Raw genomic sequence first — 16,677 nt, 5'->3', positions numbered from 1 at the left:
ATAGTCAATTACAGCTTCAGACGTGATTATTTCCAGAAAGGTGTAGCACTGAGTAAGGGGGCACTCCGACTGACGTTAGAAAACACTCGCTGAACCCCTCTCCTCCCTGTTTCGCTAACGGCGTTTTCAGCGTTAGCTCAACCAAACGTTATCCCCTTCTGTAAATGCCATATTTTTACAACATGTAGCGTTAATACTTAATGAGACTGTTACCGCCAATGCCGATTGATCTACTGGGCGCTGTACATGAGTGGTTCAATAGAGTTGATGCCACCGCTACTGAACCACCGCAGAAGTGCCCAAAATCCTACTTGTCATACAGCCTTACGGTCAACACACATGCGCATCTCCCTGCACACGCGAAGTGAAACTTGAAATAGATCCAACCTCCAATAGCTACATGTATTTGGATGCAGGTTTTTGAATAAAAAATACATCACAACAACACGTTTTAAAGTTCATGTCGATGAATTTTATGCTTTGGATTGTTGTAGATGTTACGATAATCAATCATACATGTAAGGAGCGGCATTGTTGGCCAGAGACAATAACGTTCACATCGAGGTATCATTATTTTGGCCGGTTTGTGCTGGTTCGACGTCGGAATGGGACGGCAGGATCAGCATCATATTCGAAGGAACAGTGTCAGAATAGCCGTGTGCTTAAGTCTGTTAATCAACAAAGCAGTGGCAAACAAGTAGAGAAGCAGCTATTGGAGATATACTCTAAAACCTCGAATACAAGGAATGAGGCTCCGCCCCCAATCATTCCAAAGGAGGAGGGATTCTAAAACCTCAATATAAATTCTACATAAACGACACAATGGGTCTCTTTTTTTAGAATAAATGCGGCTACTGTAACCAGTGATGTTGATTTCGTTTCACTGTCAATTGCAGCCAAGACAGAGAGTGATTATAACACATGCGACTCCATTGGCACACGCCATTGTTAAAAGAATAATACCTGTCTTATTGGCCCATCCCCATTTAACACCATTGTATTGATTTGAGGCGGAGCCTTATTCCTTGTATTCGATGTTTTAGAGTATAACTTTGCGGATACACCAACCCAACCAAAACGTGCAGCGTCGTGTTGTTTACATGATGTCATCAGTATTCAGGATAGCACTGAAATTCAGATATGGGAATCGCAGTAACTGATTCTCAAGCCGAGGCGGTTTAACCTTTCCTTATAGAAAGCTTTACGAACATGTATAGAATTGAATATCTAGTGGTATTTTTTACGAATAACTGCTTGTTACTCAGTGATGCTTATTTACACACTGTTAGAATGATAAGCTGAGAACGATGTGTTTCATATGTTTTCTCTCCGCTTGTTCTTCTCCTTTGACAATTACATGTAACCTGGTTCCTGTTTTAAGAAGGGCTGCCAAACTTTCGCGTAGAGCTACACATATTAAGCATTGTATCAATATATCGTCTTTCCGAGCCAACCACAAAAAATGTGAGATTATTTTTATCATTTTTGGATCTGTCTGGTGAAGGCGGATATTCGTGACTCCGACTGTAATGCGGGCTGACCATTAGAGGCCACACCGATGAGGCGGTCAAAGTTGCCATTCATCAGTCCGTAAAGGCCATGCGTTTGTGTCCTTATGGCAGGAGAAGTCCTCGGTAAGTTCACCAAAGATACTAGGGGGCTTGATGAAGACACTGGGGTTATCATGGCCAGAGACCCAACTTGTTTCTCCCCAAACAAGTCTCCGTCTGTTCTTGGCGTATGGGAGCCACTTGGGAGAGAATAGGGAGAAAATCTGTGATGGCTTCGTTGTGAATTTGATGACGACACGTGTTGACGTTGTGTTGGACTCACAGACGATCTTGACAAGCTGTCCCGGTAGACGGTGCCACTGTTCACTGAGCTGTCTGGTCTGAACCTTGTCTGGAGATAAGAGAGGATCCTGACGCATCTGTTGTCCGCGGTATCTAGGTGCTCTACCTCTGTCATGTAGCGGATGAGCTCTCTCATACAGTCACTGTAACCGGACTGGTAATGCCCGACGAAGTCACCCCAGATGTCCGAGGTAAACCACTCGCCTGTAAAAAAAGGCAAAATAAGTTTCAGCGTGGTTAAACTGCTGGTTTTGTAAACAGCATGCAAATATCGTCGTCACCTTATAGGTGTCCCTAGATCGACAAGCCCATCCCTCCTCAAGAGAGATAAGCATTGCCCTCGAATGGTACAGTGGATCGGAGTGTCCCCAGGATTCCCGGGGGAGCTATTTATTATTGATTTCGAAAATGTACTTCAGTTTTAAAGTCATGCCATTTTTTTGTGATCTAATCCTGTAACAATTTTGCAGCCTTTTTCAGCCGGTTGCCAAATTCGGTTGATACTAGCATCGAAATCGTTGTTTCCGAATCCTACACGCGCAATCCTGAATCAAAATGCTAACACAATTAGCGAGAGAAGAATGGGAAAAAGCCTTCATTGTAGGAAAAGATCCTGCTATTCGCGATAATAGATTTACATGTGCAACAATTATTTTCGCGTACACATAATCAGATCCGCGAATAATACCAGTCGATCGTACACTGTAGTTGTACGGTAGCAAATATACAAATATGGGCCCCTTCTTTCAGAACTATGAAGAACCCTTAGAAATTTTTCAGAATTCCTTAAATCTGTTGGGATTTTGCTTCATTTCACCGAAAAACCTCTAAAGTATGTATTTGTGTTGGCCGAAAAACTTTAGGGTTTTCAAAATCTCAAAAACTTAGTATAGCCAGAGTCTTTCAAATAAAAATTATTTTGAAGGACTCTGGTATAGCCAACAACCGTAGGCCTACTCACCGCTCTCAAAGCGGGATCCGATTTCAGTCGCCTGGATTGCTCTCAAATACTCGACAGTCATCTCCAATATCTCTGCCTTCTCAAGTTTGCCTGTAGACTGAAGAAAAGACAGGAAAAGATAAATTGACAATTATATACACATATACACGTATATTATAACATTACGATTAGCTTGTATTGTGGAGCTGCTGCCCTCTACATGTTTTTCCTTGTGATGAGGCACAGAGGCGTTCCACTACGGTTTTGTGGTAGTTGGGTTCATTGGCTTATTTACTTTGTCTTCGGCGAGAGGTATAGATACCATCACCAGCTACTCATGATTCTCACTTGATAGAGACGTTTTCCCTCTGACATTCTAACACAGGACAGTTTAAACTTCTCCACCAGTTCACGCCTTATTCGGAGGATGTGAAGAGCCTAGAAAATTAGTTCCTTCGAAAGCCAAGCCGGTTCATCCAAAACAAAATCCTGGCCGGGTTCTCGCCGGGATCGAACCCAGGGCCTTTTGCCAGCCAGCATTGTTAACCGCTGAGTATGAGGCTCCTCAGTCCCAAACCTGTTTTAAATTGCCTCCACCCAAGATTTCGCTTATCTTCACGCATTGACAAGTCAACAATGTTTTTACTTCGTTCTCCTTCTTCTTCTTCCTCTTTTTATTATTTTTTTTCCTGTAAACAACTACAAACTTCTTATTTCATTTCCAGTTACTGATATCTCGAGCATTAGCCTGGTAAAATGAACCCTACAGTACGAACCTGTTTAGCGAAAGCTGCTGGTACGGCCTGGCTCAATTCGGCAAGACAGTTGTTGATGCGATCCCTCCGTCGCTTTTCGATGAGCTTGTGCGAAGTTTGCTCCTGTTGAAGATAATTTTGGTGTTTGATACGTTTAAAGAGGTCATGTCATGATGCAGACAAGAAACATAACCAGCGTTACGATAGAAGAAATGTTATACAAATAAAACGAAAGGTTTGATGCCGGTCTTGATTGTGGTTAAATGCTGTGCTTCAAATTGTTTCATACATGCTAACTGGTGAGGTTATCCCAGAAAGAAAAGAAAGATGAGTACCGCGTCACCATATCTGTGTCTTGGAAACTGGTAAGATTTATGAATGATAACTTATTGTACTCAGTTCCGTTGTCCTCTGCATTTTCCCCAAGTCTTATACGTATATTGGTCCTACAGGTTGACACACGATGTCTTGTCTCAGGGCTTCCAAATTGGTTCCCAATAGCGGTCTTATATATGTATTCTGTTCGTGTTCTCCGGCTTAACGGTCATTGAGCGTCAATTACAAGGGCCGAGTTATAGAGGAAGCCTTTGATCCGAAGCTTCACTCGGAAAAATGTTAGCCTTGCCTCGAAAAGTGGGCAACTCTCAGAAAGGTTATTGCTGTTTCCCCAGGCTATCATACAACTGGAACTTACAGGATTTCTGTTATATGCTATTTGCGTCAAATGTATTTTACTTAGCCTGAGAGAAATAGTCTTACAAATTCAGTTGATGTCCAACTTTAAGTACTGTAGTGATGTAGACCTAGAAGTGTCGAAGTGTTTGAACATCGATTGCCACAGGTGTTAGACAGGATGCCCGATCAAGTTGGATCAAGTTGGATCCAGTTTGCTCACGTTTTATCAGAAAAAGGTCAGTACCTTTTAAGTAAATAGTACAGACAGTGGGTGTCCAACACCAGCCGGTATGAGCTATTATTTTCGCGTGATTTCAACAGTTACAATTTCAATACTTTGCACAATCTGTGTCTGAGGGTTGTATTGTTATGAAGTGTGTACTGAATATATACAATGGTCGTGATTCGGATCTCGTGCGTCTCCCTTTTTGATTGTGTCGCCATCTGCGTCGTCGTGCTTTCTCTTTCCTGTCAACCAATCGCCTACATGCCCTACAATGCCCTAGATGTCATGTTTCAAGCAATAGACTATCAGAGTACATGTATCTCGTGGTTTTCATGAACAGCTGATGTATACTAATAGTGAGAACGTGTCATTTAATTCCTGTCCAGCTGTTACTAAAGCGTACACGTTTGACTGAATTGATTTTGTCGTATGAGATAAGACAGAATCAATTTCTCATCATATTAGAGCCGTTTACACGGGACCGAACCAAACCCGACGAGACAAGACCCTATCAGAGCCAATCGCTCACGACGTCATGAATGACGTATGTCTCGTAATGACGTAAGCATGTACATCGAACCAGACCAGACAAGACCAGATCAAACTTCAGAACCCCAAACCATGAAATTATTATGCTCACGACCAGTCAAAAATCCTGTGTAGGTGATGAGGTCATCCTGTTCTGCAAATCTTAGGTTCGAGTGAGTTATTGGTAAAATATAATGGCAGTTGGTATTTGAAGAAAAGAAATCTATTAGTGGTGTGTAGCCAATTATGTCTCCTTTGCCGTCTGGTAGCAACATTGTTTAGATAGTTTCAATACCCATAGTTTCTATCCATCCAGCTGACACCATCGAGACATATGTTCTGTTTCCCCGGCTTCAGATATCGGTCTCTGAAGCCAGAATCAACCGTCAAATACTTTAGCCCAAATGACCCAAAACCACATGATTATAAAATCGCCGTTGCAGCACTTCTGGTTTTTAGACATAATCGACTGTAACTTTCAAACCACTTGGAGTTTTATGCAACAAAAACTGTCTCCGTCAAAAATAATCCACGTTTATTCGTTCTATCCACCGTCATAAAAGTAAGACTGTTATAAAAAAATTCTAAAAAAATAGAATGATCAACACTTCAAGAAAGTGTTGATCATGATCAGACGTTAAAATTAATGCTCGTACAACGATTCAAGCCATACGAACTTCAGTTTGTTCACCGGCCACGTTTGGTTTTAAATTTCATAGCTATCTACTAAGTATCTCCCATTACTCATGAAACGCCACGCATCCTGTTCATGTAATTTGAAGCATAACGTTATATTGCAATAGGGAGCGACTTATCAAGGATCCTCATACATATACCGACAAAACTCTGTAAAAAGAGGACGAATAGTGTGTGCATTTCTATCCGTATACGTTAAAGAATGCCTGATGCTTGATATTATAGACACATCAACTTTAAAATCCTATACTCACCGTTTTCTCTTTCTTCCGCGAGTTCATCTTGTCCTCTGAATCCATGACGAGAGATATCACTTCAGTCCGTCAATAGCAAGATATTCCGTAACTTTCCTCTTTCTAGATCAAATTCCTTGGCTTACTGATGCTGCAGAGGACGATATGTTGGCGTTCTAATGTCTTAAATGTTTAGAACTGCGAATCGCGAAGAGAAATCGTTGCCTTCCGTCGTACTAATTTGTATTTGAGTCCGTCAGCAAAGTAGTGATAATCCTTCGATATGCTCTAGAGTCAACGAATTCTTGGACCTTCTGTCAAAAAATGTTACACAAATGTTACACTGCAAGAAAACCCAAGATCCGTTGATTCTTACGCGTTTTGTAAAAACTTTCTCAAATGCTATTACTTGTGACACCATTGAAACGTCTGGTAAAAGAAATGCATTAGTTTCAAAGTCAAACGTATGCCTTTATATCCAGCAGCTTGGCAATAGGCAATGATGAATCCGAAATCTGAATAATAACCAATGATAAGGCGGAAATAGTTTAAACAAAATGAGGAAACCTCGTTTGACAGAGTCCGTCTGCGCGAAACGTTCTGCTACACAAGCACGCGTCGGACCGGTAGAAAGAGCCCTAAAACTTTTTTGCGGCAGATTGCTGCATCCGTATCTGTTAATCCGATGTGACTGTCTGTGAAACAAGCTGACGGCAGTATTTATAATGGTCACCCGACCAGTTCTTACCATCAGAACCTGTCGTCTGCATTCAGCATCCGCAACTGGTCCCCCGCACGCGACTGGCGGAAATATCGTCACGTGACTCACGATACCGGCACGTGATTCTCGTCTGGTGGCACAACAGGACGCTCGTGGTGCTACCATTGAAGATAATACCAGGAATAATTTGATTTTCCTCGCTGAATTAATTGATTGAAGTATTATTTCTTATTCAATACGAAAATGTCTCTTGCATTCTTTTTTCAATTGGTTTCTATGCGAAACGTGTTCTCTGCCGGGGCTATTTTCAAAACATGTTGATTTGTTATTATGTGTATGGATTGGTCGTTGCTTCCTGCACTTATGACAGCGGTTTCGAAAACATGATGACCAAGGCTAAGAAATGTTTCTTTGATTGCCGTGTCGAATAGTGTTCGGGAGAGTACCGCATCAAAACAGACTTGCCACAAGTCACAAATTCTTCACAGGGTTTTGTTTACGGCAAAAAACCCAATTGTGGTTTATTGTAAACGCTGGTATTTTGTGCATAATAAATATCTTAATTCTTCTGGTTGAGACTTTTTGTACCAAGATATTAATAAGAAAAGCTTGTTTTGGGTTAATTTTAACTAGCTTTATTTGATAACACTGACTTAAATTGGAAAAGTTCCCATGGTTGTGTAAAAATCAAAAGACCGATTATTACCTATTTGCAATACCATGAATGTTTTTGATGAAACGATACATTCAAAAGCTTACGAGAAAACTCTTCCTCTCATTTAATTGAATAAAGATTTGCACTCATCGGCGTTAAAACACTGGAGACTTTACTAATGTTGTTCCCTCTTCAATGTGAGGGTATCACCTGCTGATATGTTGTAGATTCTAGATTTAAAAAAAATGGCAAAATGACCATACCAGTCGCTCTTATTAGCTTTTTTCTATAATAACCAACGTCTTGTGAGATGTCCATCCAAGCTAACTCTCGGTCAGAGATGGAAGTTTGTGACACATAATGTTAAACTTATGATTAGTTAAAAGACGTTGGAACCTACAAAACAAGTCAATGCCCCAAAATCGCAAAAACTGGTGTCTTCCAACGTTTGGGATACGTCGAGACAGTCGGTTGTGTACAGTTAGCGCAAAATATCCTCGATTGGGAAGTAAAGATCTGGAATAAGTTGTCCTTTTTGAAAGCCTTTGGGACATTTTCTGTGATATTTACCCAGGAATAATCACCGGCTTACAGAAGCAATTAAAGGCCGCCTCTGACACCTTGTGACAATGGTTGTTCTGTGACAGCCAACAGCAGCCGGCCACAAAAGTGAGCTAAGGTCCACTTCAAGTCGGTATCCTCGTATCCTGGTCATTAGAAACCGAAGCTTTCGTTTCAAATGCATTCTTAATTGGCTTGACAAATTTCATGCCATTTTGCACCATGTAATTGAACACGTGCTCATAGATGCGCACACGCCCTTTGCGCGCGCAACCAGCCTGACGTCAGCTATTAGCCAACCGATCCATTAGCACAAGGAATCCTCGAACGCGTGCATTGCGCATGCCCAAGTCGTTTGGTGTGCTGAAACTCAGTCGGCGACTGTTGTCGTGTTTCCGTCAGTCAGGTTTGAAAAAAGTTAAGTGTTACTTGACTATTGCATTTTTTATTTCGTCATCAAAGTCATGGTATATTTCTATTGATCGTCAACCATTTTTTTTTGTAGCCACTTCCGGTCACCAATATCTATTTACTAAAATGTTTGATGTTTTAAAGGGAGACAAGGCAAAGAGCAGGTAGCTCGGATTAAATGTCACGAAGTCCAAGTTTCTATTTTTCATTTCGAAGGTCTCTAAGCTGTTTTGCTTGCATGCAGTAGGACAAAGCACTGCTTGTCATCACAATACAATTACAATAAAGGAAGCGGTTATCTTTTCTTCAAATTCTCTTTCAAATTCTTTCAAATTTTAATCAATTGAAAAACAAGACGAACCGTCACGAATTCCAATTTTTATCAACTGTTCGCGGCATGCCCGACGAATAATCCGGGCTGATCTGTCGTGCGTCGAGTGAATCCCGTGCCAGTCGGCCGTCGGCCGACCCTCGCAGGGCGTAACCGCGACCAACAACCCTCCACGTACCTGCTGTGCGATTACGTCACGGCCTATTCACAATTCAATACCGGAAAGGTTCAGTCGCGTGCCCACTGTTGCTCGCGCGTGGAGCTCACGTGCGAAAGAAATTGCTTCTGGCAGCAAGTGTGGGCAGCTTGTCGCTAGGTTTGGCGGCTGTTAGCTAAATGCCGAGTTAATTTGACCTGTTCTATTGGTCGTCCATATCTATTGTTTTCCTGACAGTCTTATATCTTATTTAACATTGTCACGCTATTGACAACAGGCATGAAAATTAACATTCAAGATATGCTCGTCTACAGGGTGTACGTGTAGTTCGAATGGAGCTTTAAAAACTAACTCTGTGGAGACAATTCCCAAACATTTGCGGCGCTGGCCTGTCTCGAAAAGGAACTAGGGCCATAGCGGCTAATCGACCTGGTAAAATAGTATATTAGTAAACCTTGATACATTTATATACACATGTAGGTAAAAATGAATATTTCATGCTAGTTCATGTACGTGTATATATAATTCATTAAGAAGAGACATTATCGTATCAGAAATTGTTTTACATTGTAAGTGTTTCAAATGCATTACCTACAATTTTATGTGGAACTAGTATCAAGTAAAAGGTGCGATAAATACTTAGCATACATGCAGGTCACGCACCTTCAATAACATTTTGAAATTATGGAGTATTCTTTGCTTGTGACTTCAAAGAACAATGTTACATCTAAATGAACCTACAATGTATAGATAAATAAAAGGCAAGGGTGATTTATTTTTCTACTCAACGAATTTGCCAAAGAGCTGAACTAGTGATTTTCAATATTTTCACCAGGAGCGCTAATTTTACATCGTTTTACATGTACATGTACATCTACTGACTAGCTCATATAATTAAAGTTTCAACTCCTACTTCATTAACTAACGCGTATTTCAGCATACACTTCAAAACTTTTGTTGGCTAATGGAACATGTTGAATAAAATGGCAGGAATGTGACTGCACCAGTTCTTCGTTAAGTATTAATCGGCAATTTAACGAACCGTTGCAGAGCGCTCATATCATCAGATCAGTAGGATTTAAAGTGTGTATAAATGCCAGTACATTTGCGTATTGAATATAAAATTATCAATCTGACTCATAAGATCTTGCATGGGAGAGCACCCGTGTATCTCGACATTGCCCTCGTAAAACACGTTCAATGGATGAAAGTTCAAGGAAACTGGTCGTGAAAAGGACAAAACAACCTTTGGTGATCGCAGTTTTTCAGTGTCTTCTGCACGACTCTGGAATAAACTACCTATAAGGACATAACGGCGATTGAGGATCCAGGCTCTTTCAAAAAGCACCTAAAATGTTGGCTGATAAATCAGCTGTAGCGCTTTAACAGCAAATCGTACTGATGAGCGCTATACAAATGACAGACATTATTGTTGTTATTATTATAAATTCTTGTGTAGGAATGGCAAACCATTGTCATCGTTGTCGCATGTTATTCCGCAAACCTTCTGCACATCGGTTGTGTATTTTTGTTGAAGTAGATATCAATGTTTTTAGAATTTTGTATTCTATCATCTTATGGAGATTTGTTTCTCCAAAAATGTCGATATAAAAAAGATTTGAATAATTTTCAAATGGCCTATTGCATGCAGAAATCATGCATTCTCATTGCCTTACAATGTATATACTATATAGCCGACAAAATGTACGACTACATGCTGAAACTGCATTGACGTTGGTGCAGTAGTACATTTCTTAGGAGGTGCATTTAATTTAAAACAGGCCCATAATACACTTCAACGTAGGATTGTTTGAATAGCGTGTGAAACGCAACGATCAATTTGTTTTTCCATAGAAACAATCGAGTAAAAAAAAACGAAAAAAGATAGTACCATGGTATGATGTGGTGATGAACATCATCTTGGTCGTCATCTAAAACTGTTCTGACTTGTCCTGTTTGCCAAAGGAAGAGGTTGTATGTAAACACTGAAACGTTTCAAAAGAAACAGGTCAAACGAAACGAGTCAAAAATAAAAATATGGCACAAAAATGAATATTACTGAATAATTATACTCATGATATGTTATAATGATTACAATAATTCTGTTTGCGTACTTTGATAGTCTGGATCGATTTTTATGCGATGAATTTGGTAAATTGTTTGCAACACGGCGACCCGCCTTGGCATTCCACATTTTCAGCACAAAAAGTAAATCGGCCTCGTCCCCGTGCCAATCTCCAAACGCAGAGTTAATATTCAAAATATTATCTCTGCCCGACTGCTGATGCTCCGTGTCTGAGTGCTACGTTCGAAATAGTTCAATGCAAAATTGGATGTTCAATTCAACGTGTTCCAATAAATCGTCGTTATGGTCGTTAAAGTATACGATAGCGCTAAATATTGGGGTAGGGTACGAGGTTACATGGGGAAATACCGGTTTATCTAAATTGTGAAAGAGCTGAACGGACTGTGGTAAATCTATTTATAATTAATCGCTTTCTGTTTGAATTTCTGTGGCTTTTATGCGGTAAAAATACAAAACAGAGCCTTTGAGAAACGACACATCCACATAGTGCATTTTCAATTTCACGTTTTGACCATTTATTTGACTCGTTTCGTTTGACCTGTTTCTTTTGAAACGTTTCAGTCTTTACATACTACCAAAGGAAGATGCACTTTGAAAAACTGAAGTCTCATGACCAGCGATGTCACTGACAAAATCCAGTTCCGTGCGTTAGTCGAATGCGCAATAACCGTACAAAAGAGCCCTCCATTTGACAAATTGAGAGCCAATGTATACTGAAACCTGTTGAGATACAATGTGGTTTGAAACCTGTCAAACTAACAACATTCAAAGCATTCACCTATTAGTCATTGAGAATGTAGTATTTTGCAGTAACTTGTTGACATTTTGTAGTTGCGTATACGCATTTCGTATTGATCAGTGTAACTGACGAATGGTTGAATAGTGAGTTTCGGAACAGAATTTGTGCGCGGATATCCGTGTTGAGTCTGCAATTTCCGCAGAATCCACTAAATCGTCATGGTCGAATACAGCGTAGGTTCTCAGAAATAGTTGTCTTACCCCAAAAAATAAATTTAACTGGCTCCGACAAAAAGCTTCTGAGCTGCATTTTACCTAAAATCAAGAATCCCTGATACAAGCCTCGAATTTTGCCGGAACGATCCTGCTTTTGTTTCTTAAGCACCGTTGCACTGGCATTTGACAGGCAATGCTTGGTCATTGTACCCGTGGGTCCGCATCCATTGTGCGGCATAACTGAAGCAAGATGACATGAGACTGGGATGTAAGCTGAAAGGATATGACGTGTGATTGCTTTCGCTTGTTGCAGAGTGCCTCGAGACGGATAGAGGACTTGACTAGCCTCTTCGTATATCTTTGTGAAAGTGATTACGACCCCTGGAAAATCATTCTAACCTATTCTATCGATGATGGGATTACGAAGATAATAAATGTGATTTTATGCGAAAGTATTTAATATTCTTTAAAAGAACTATATTCTTTAAAAGAACTAATCACATGTTGAGATCTGCAGATGTAGTAATATCATACCACCGTTTTAACTAGAACCGAAATGTTGACATGTACGCAATTTTCATTCAAATGTCGCTTTTACGTCATTGAGAAATACAATAGCTTCTACTGCGACCTCAAGTTCTCATTGTTATGCTATGAGATAACCATCAAAATATTTTGGACGGCAACAATTCACCATGACAACATAAAATTTGTAGAGTCAATGGCTGTCCATGGACAATGAAGTGATATTGTGTTGTGGGTGTGACGGCACGTGCCGCACGCCTTTCGCGAGACGGTCTCGAAAACTCTTTCATAGTTTTGTAGAAGAGGAATGCTGTTACATGTAGCCTGTGATTTGAATGACATTGTTATTGGGGTTTCGAGAAGAGAGTGAATTTGAATGTTCTGTCGAATATTGGGTCATATATAGACATCAGATCCCGATAGAGTGAACTGAACGTCGAAATATGGCAAAGGCCCATGATAAGGCCATGAAGCTTGAAAGGCTGATGAAGTTGCTGTTGTCCAAATCCCTACGCAGATGGTATCCCTCCAACCAGCAGCGCCCATATACATGCGCGAGTCACGGGTCGTCACTCGCTAAGGAGCACGAGACCTCCGCACGCATGGTCTTTTGGAAATATTGATACACGTGTCGAAATGGCGCGAAGGTTGGGTCCAAAGGCAGACGAACCAATCGAGGATACGAATCGGGGAAAATGACACCACCTGTGCCTTCCATTGGCCAACGTTTCATTGCTAAAATAAAATGCGAAATCATTTTTAATCTGCTGTTTAGATTGTTTAGGACTATTTGTCATTCCGGTGCCATTGTCCCGTGTTCCGTTTTGTCGCGTGTCTTTTGTTTGCACGTGCGCATCAACTTTACATATTTTTGTATGGCGGGCGGCTGTATATTGATCAGTGATGGCACCAGATTGCGGGATGAATCGTTAGAACTTTGATTCACGTCAATAATATGCCCTGTTTTAATGCAAACAATGAGACGTATCAACTGGTTTGGAGAGGATTTCGCTTTCATATAGACAATACATCAATGTTTTCCCAGCAAAATTGTATGTAAGACACATGTTTATTATTTTATTCAGGTATACTTCACACAGCAGAGCAAGAACGAAAAGTTTAGGTCACGTCCTTCTTTCAGTGGGCGCCGCACGCTATTCATCCAGTGTGGAAAATCCGCGGCAAAGGTTTATTTTGATTTCAATTTAATTAAGACTAGCCCCGTGTTGCATGGGATTGACTGGGGTATCCCTTTAGAAATCAGCTTTCTGGAGGACACTCGAGCCATCTTGACAAGATAGGGCGATGGTTCAGGCAATTTGTCGCTGACAATCAGCCGCTGGCAATCAAAGGAGGTGTCAGAAAAACGCCATCCTACCACAATGGGAGTTAATAAACGGTGCGTTTGGGCATTCTCGACGATAATTGACTTTCCATAAAGAGTGCTGATGTTTGCTGAGCGGTTAATCTTTGATGGCTGAGAACTGTGACGAGAGATGATAAATTGTGCCAACGTCGTTCCCAGGGCAGAGTTTTGCTTGAGCCATCATCTCCACTTTATTGACAACAAGGGGCGACAACCCTGTGTCAGAGGTTGATATGAGCCCAAGCACTGAGAAGATGTGTTGAAGACAATTCACGACGAGATAGACCGACCAACCAATTAAAATCAATCCATAGCCCCCCTTTCCCCCCTCCCCGACGTCACAGGCAGCGCAGGACACTCTCGAAATAAAGGTTTCTGAGCCTTTGAAAAGCGTTCAAAGGTTTTCGGCTTTACACAACAAGTGAAAATTCCTTAGAGGTTTTGCAAAATCTCAATAGCCTTTGGAGGGTTTTTTTATCGAAAGGTTTCCGAAAATCTAAAGGTTTTTCAAAAGCTCAAAAACCTTACTCATTCTTAGCAGGCTTTGATACCGATAAAACAGTTCATAGTAATGGTCAACTCGGTCCTCCATTTTCTAGTTGTGCCATACGACTGATGTGAAGAAGGCCGCACATGATTTTTGAAAATTGACGACCTTGTCCAAAGTTCTCCTTTTCGCAGAACTATATATTGGAGAAATGAAAATATACTAGTGACAAGTTTAATCGATGAACTGATGTGAATACAATCTGTAGCAGGAGTGTTTGTATGCAATCCCAGTTAGCTGCCTAGTCTTATTTTTTTACAATAGTCAACACGAGCCAGGCACTTGATCGGCCGCACAGTTGTCGCTATTGTGTAATCCTTAAAAATCTTGGACGTTTGCCGGGGCAGCACGGCGTGAATACTCGAATAGGCTATATTTCTGCTTGGAAAATTGTTTGTCATGTCCTCCATCCATCCCCATGGTGCCCCTTTGTCATTTTACACTTGTTCCTCTTACCGATCAATGCCCCCCGCAATCAGTTTTGGACACTGTCATGGCAACAACGTAAACAAATCAATGGAATATATTTCATGTGGGTCTATAAGTGACAGAAAGTATGGATTAAAGAGTCTAAAAACAAAGAACATTTACAAATTACCCCATCAGAAAATTCTATCAGGTAAACAGCTCATACTTCGCTATAATAGAATAATGTTCTACAGTATTTTCTTCCATTCCAAGTAAATGAAACTTGCTTTTAGGCTTCATATCGGTTGGAAAAAAAACCCGTGTCGAAGTTCAAGGAGCAGTGTCTTGCGCATTTCTTTTGTAAACGTGCGCTTTCTTTCTGCGAGCTCTTGGTCCCCAAATGATGAAGTGCTTTCCTCTGTTTAGTTTTTCCTGTTGTCTGTTGTTTATTTTCTATTGTCAGCAGTGTATGATGCTCTTGGTGAGGTTTAACATCGCCGCATCTAAAATATCGGACTACAAGAGGCGATATTGTGATAAGATCGCAATTTTTTTCCCGCGTACGTATATGATATTAGCATGGATTGGTCCCAGACCGTACGCGAGCGGAACCATTAAAGTACATGTACTTCATTCAGAACTGTTGTCATGTATACCTGTATAAAAGTATTGGAAAACTGTCCTAACAACGGTGTGGCTTCAGCATCGGCAATTTAAGTAGGTATCTAAATGATTTATCAGCACACGTTGTGACGCAGTAACTTTACCACAGCTAATTCTGACGAGCTTAAAATGTCGATATTTTGACTTCATAATAGCGTACTCATCTCCATTTTCGAAAGAGTTTGCTATAACCTGCGTACGGAGTAAGACCACCAACTATTTGGAAACATGTGAATGTAATCTGTTTGGAAATTGTGCTCTAGAAATATCGAACAGCTTTTAGTTTGGACGGTAATAAGTATATATTTTCGAACAGTTGAGTTTTTGGAGGGAAGGCGATTCGTCTTACATGTAGCAATGGATATATTTACCAAAATCGTGTTGGCCGGTAAGTTCTTTATGTTCTGAGACAGTGCACTCTTTGAAAAAAAATAATTTGAACTTTTGAAAAACCTAAAAAACCTAAAAAACCTTATAAATTGTTATAAGTTATGAGTTACGAGTGAAACTTTGACAGTTATCGCTTTTCTCAGCTTTAAAGTTCGACCATCCTTTAAGCGGCATGCGTTCATGAACCCCGATCGGCAAGCCTTGTTGCCCTGTAGGGGTCATTGCGCCCTCCAGTGGTGGACCGTACTAACCCCTGGTAGCATCTAAAAATAAAAGCTGTGTGATTAGGTAATGACAATTTTCATATCGATGACTTCACTTGATATCACATTCAGTCATTGGCATGCGATAATAAACGCCGATGACAATTGGACATTTATCACGTATTAACTCCCTATTAACTCCCTAACTCACTAAACTCATCAACATCACAGGTAGACCTCCTCTCTCTATGCGTCCCATGGATATAGTGGTACTCGGTTTCAGCATACTGAATTTCCAGCGCGTAGTCTGGAAGCTGAGCAACGTCAATACAATGGATGATTTCAAAGTCAGTTTTTAGATTTAGTTTTAAAACTAAATGGAACACTAAAACCCTTGATTAAACCAGCATTGAAATGAAGTGGGTTTAAGTTTCATCCTATTTCAAAGTCGGTGTTTGTTGCTTTTAGCATTATGTCCGGTTTCAGCTTAAAGCTAAGGGATGGTTTTAGTGTAAAAAACTAACGCCGGGACTGAAACTAAAACTCTCCACAACACCATAAATGAAATCAGTTCTGGGGTTAGTTTTGACACTCGGATTTAGCATTATCCTATCAAATTAGGTTTTAGTTTCACACTGAAACCAAATGGAACACCAAGGTCTGATCTTAATCCCAGATCGGTGTTATAATATTTGGAAGATTTGTAGTGCATTTTGTATTACCAATAAAACTAACACCTTAGGCATTAACACCGAGTGGATTTCATAGTTGGTGTTGGTGTTAAGAAGGAAAA

The 16,677-nt window shown here is 40.5% G+C and overlaps 1 protein-coding gene across 1 annotated transcript; it reads right to left on the bottom strand.

The window, feature by feature from the left end:
- Nucleotides 1-397: 397 nt before the first annotated feature.
- LOC135498961 (hairy and enhancer of split-related protein helt-like) lies at nt 398-6,694 on the bottom strand. The gene is made up of 4 exons (XM_064789539.1): nt 5,928-6,694; nt 3,570-3,671; nt 2,815-2,911; nt 398-2,057 (listed from the first exon to the last, which is right to left on the bottom strand). The coding sequence occupies exons 1-4, from the start codon at nt 5,970-5,972 to the stop codon at nt 1,480-1,482; spliced, it is 822 nt and encodes a 273-aa protein (XP_064645609.1). The 5' UTR covers nt 5,973-6,694; the 3' UTR covers nt 398-1,479.
- Between the last annotated feature and the right edge of the window lie 9,983 nt (nt 6,695-16,677).

This window comes from Lineus longissimus, chromosome 1, assembly GCF_910592395.1.
Source record: "Lineus longissimus chromosome 1, tnLinLong1.2, whole genome shotgun sequence".
Taxonomy (NCBI): Eukaryota; Metazoa; Nemertea; class Pilidiophora; order Heteronemertea; family Lineidae; genus Lineus; species Lineus longissimus.
Note: the sequence above shows the minus strand (reverse complement) of the source record. Positions and strands in the feature narration are given on the sequence as shown.

Coding starts and splice junctions, on each gene's coding strand:
- LOC135498961 (XM_064789539.1), bottom strand. CDS start 5,972: ATGGATTCAGAGGACAAGATGAACTCGCGGAAGAAAGAGAAAACG. Junction 2,912..3,569: donor CAGCAGCTTTCGCTAAACAG/GTTCGTACTGTA, acceptor TCTTTTCTTCAG/TCTACAGGCAAACTTGAGAA. Junction 2,058..2,814: donor CGGATCCCGCTTTGAGAGCG/GTGAGTAGGCCT, acceptor CTTTTTTTACAG/GCGAGTGGTTTACCTCGGAC.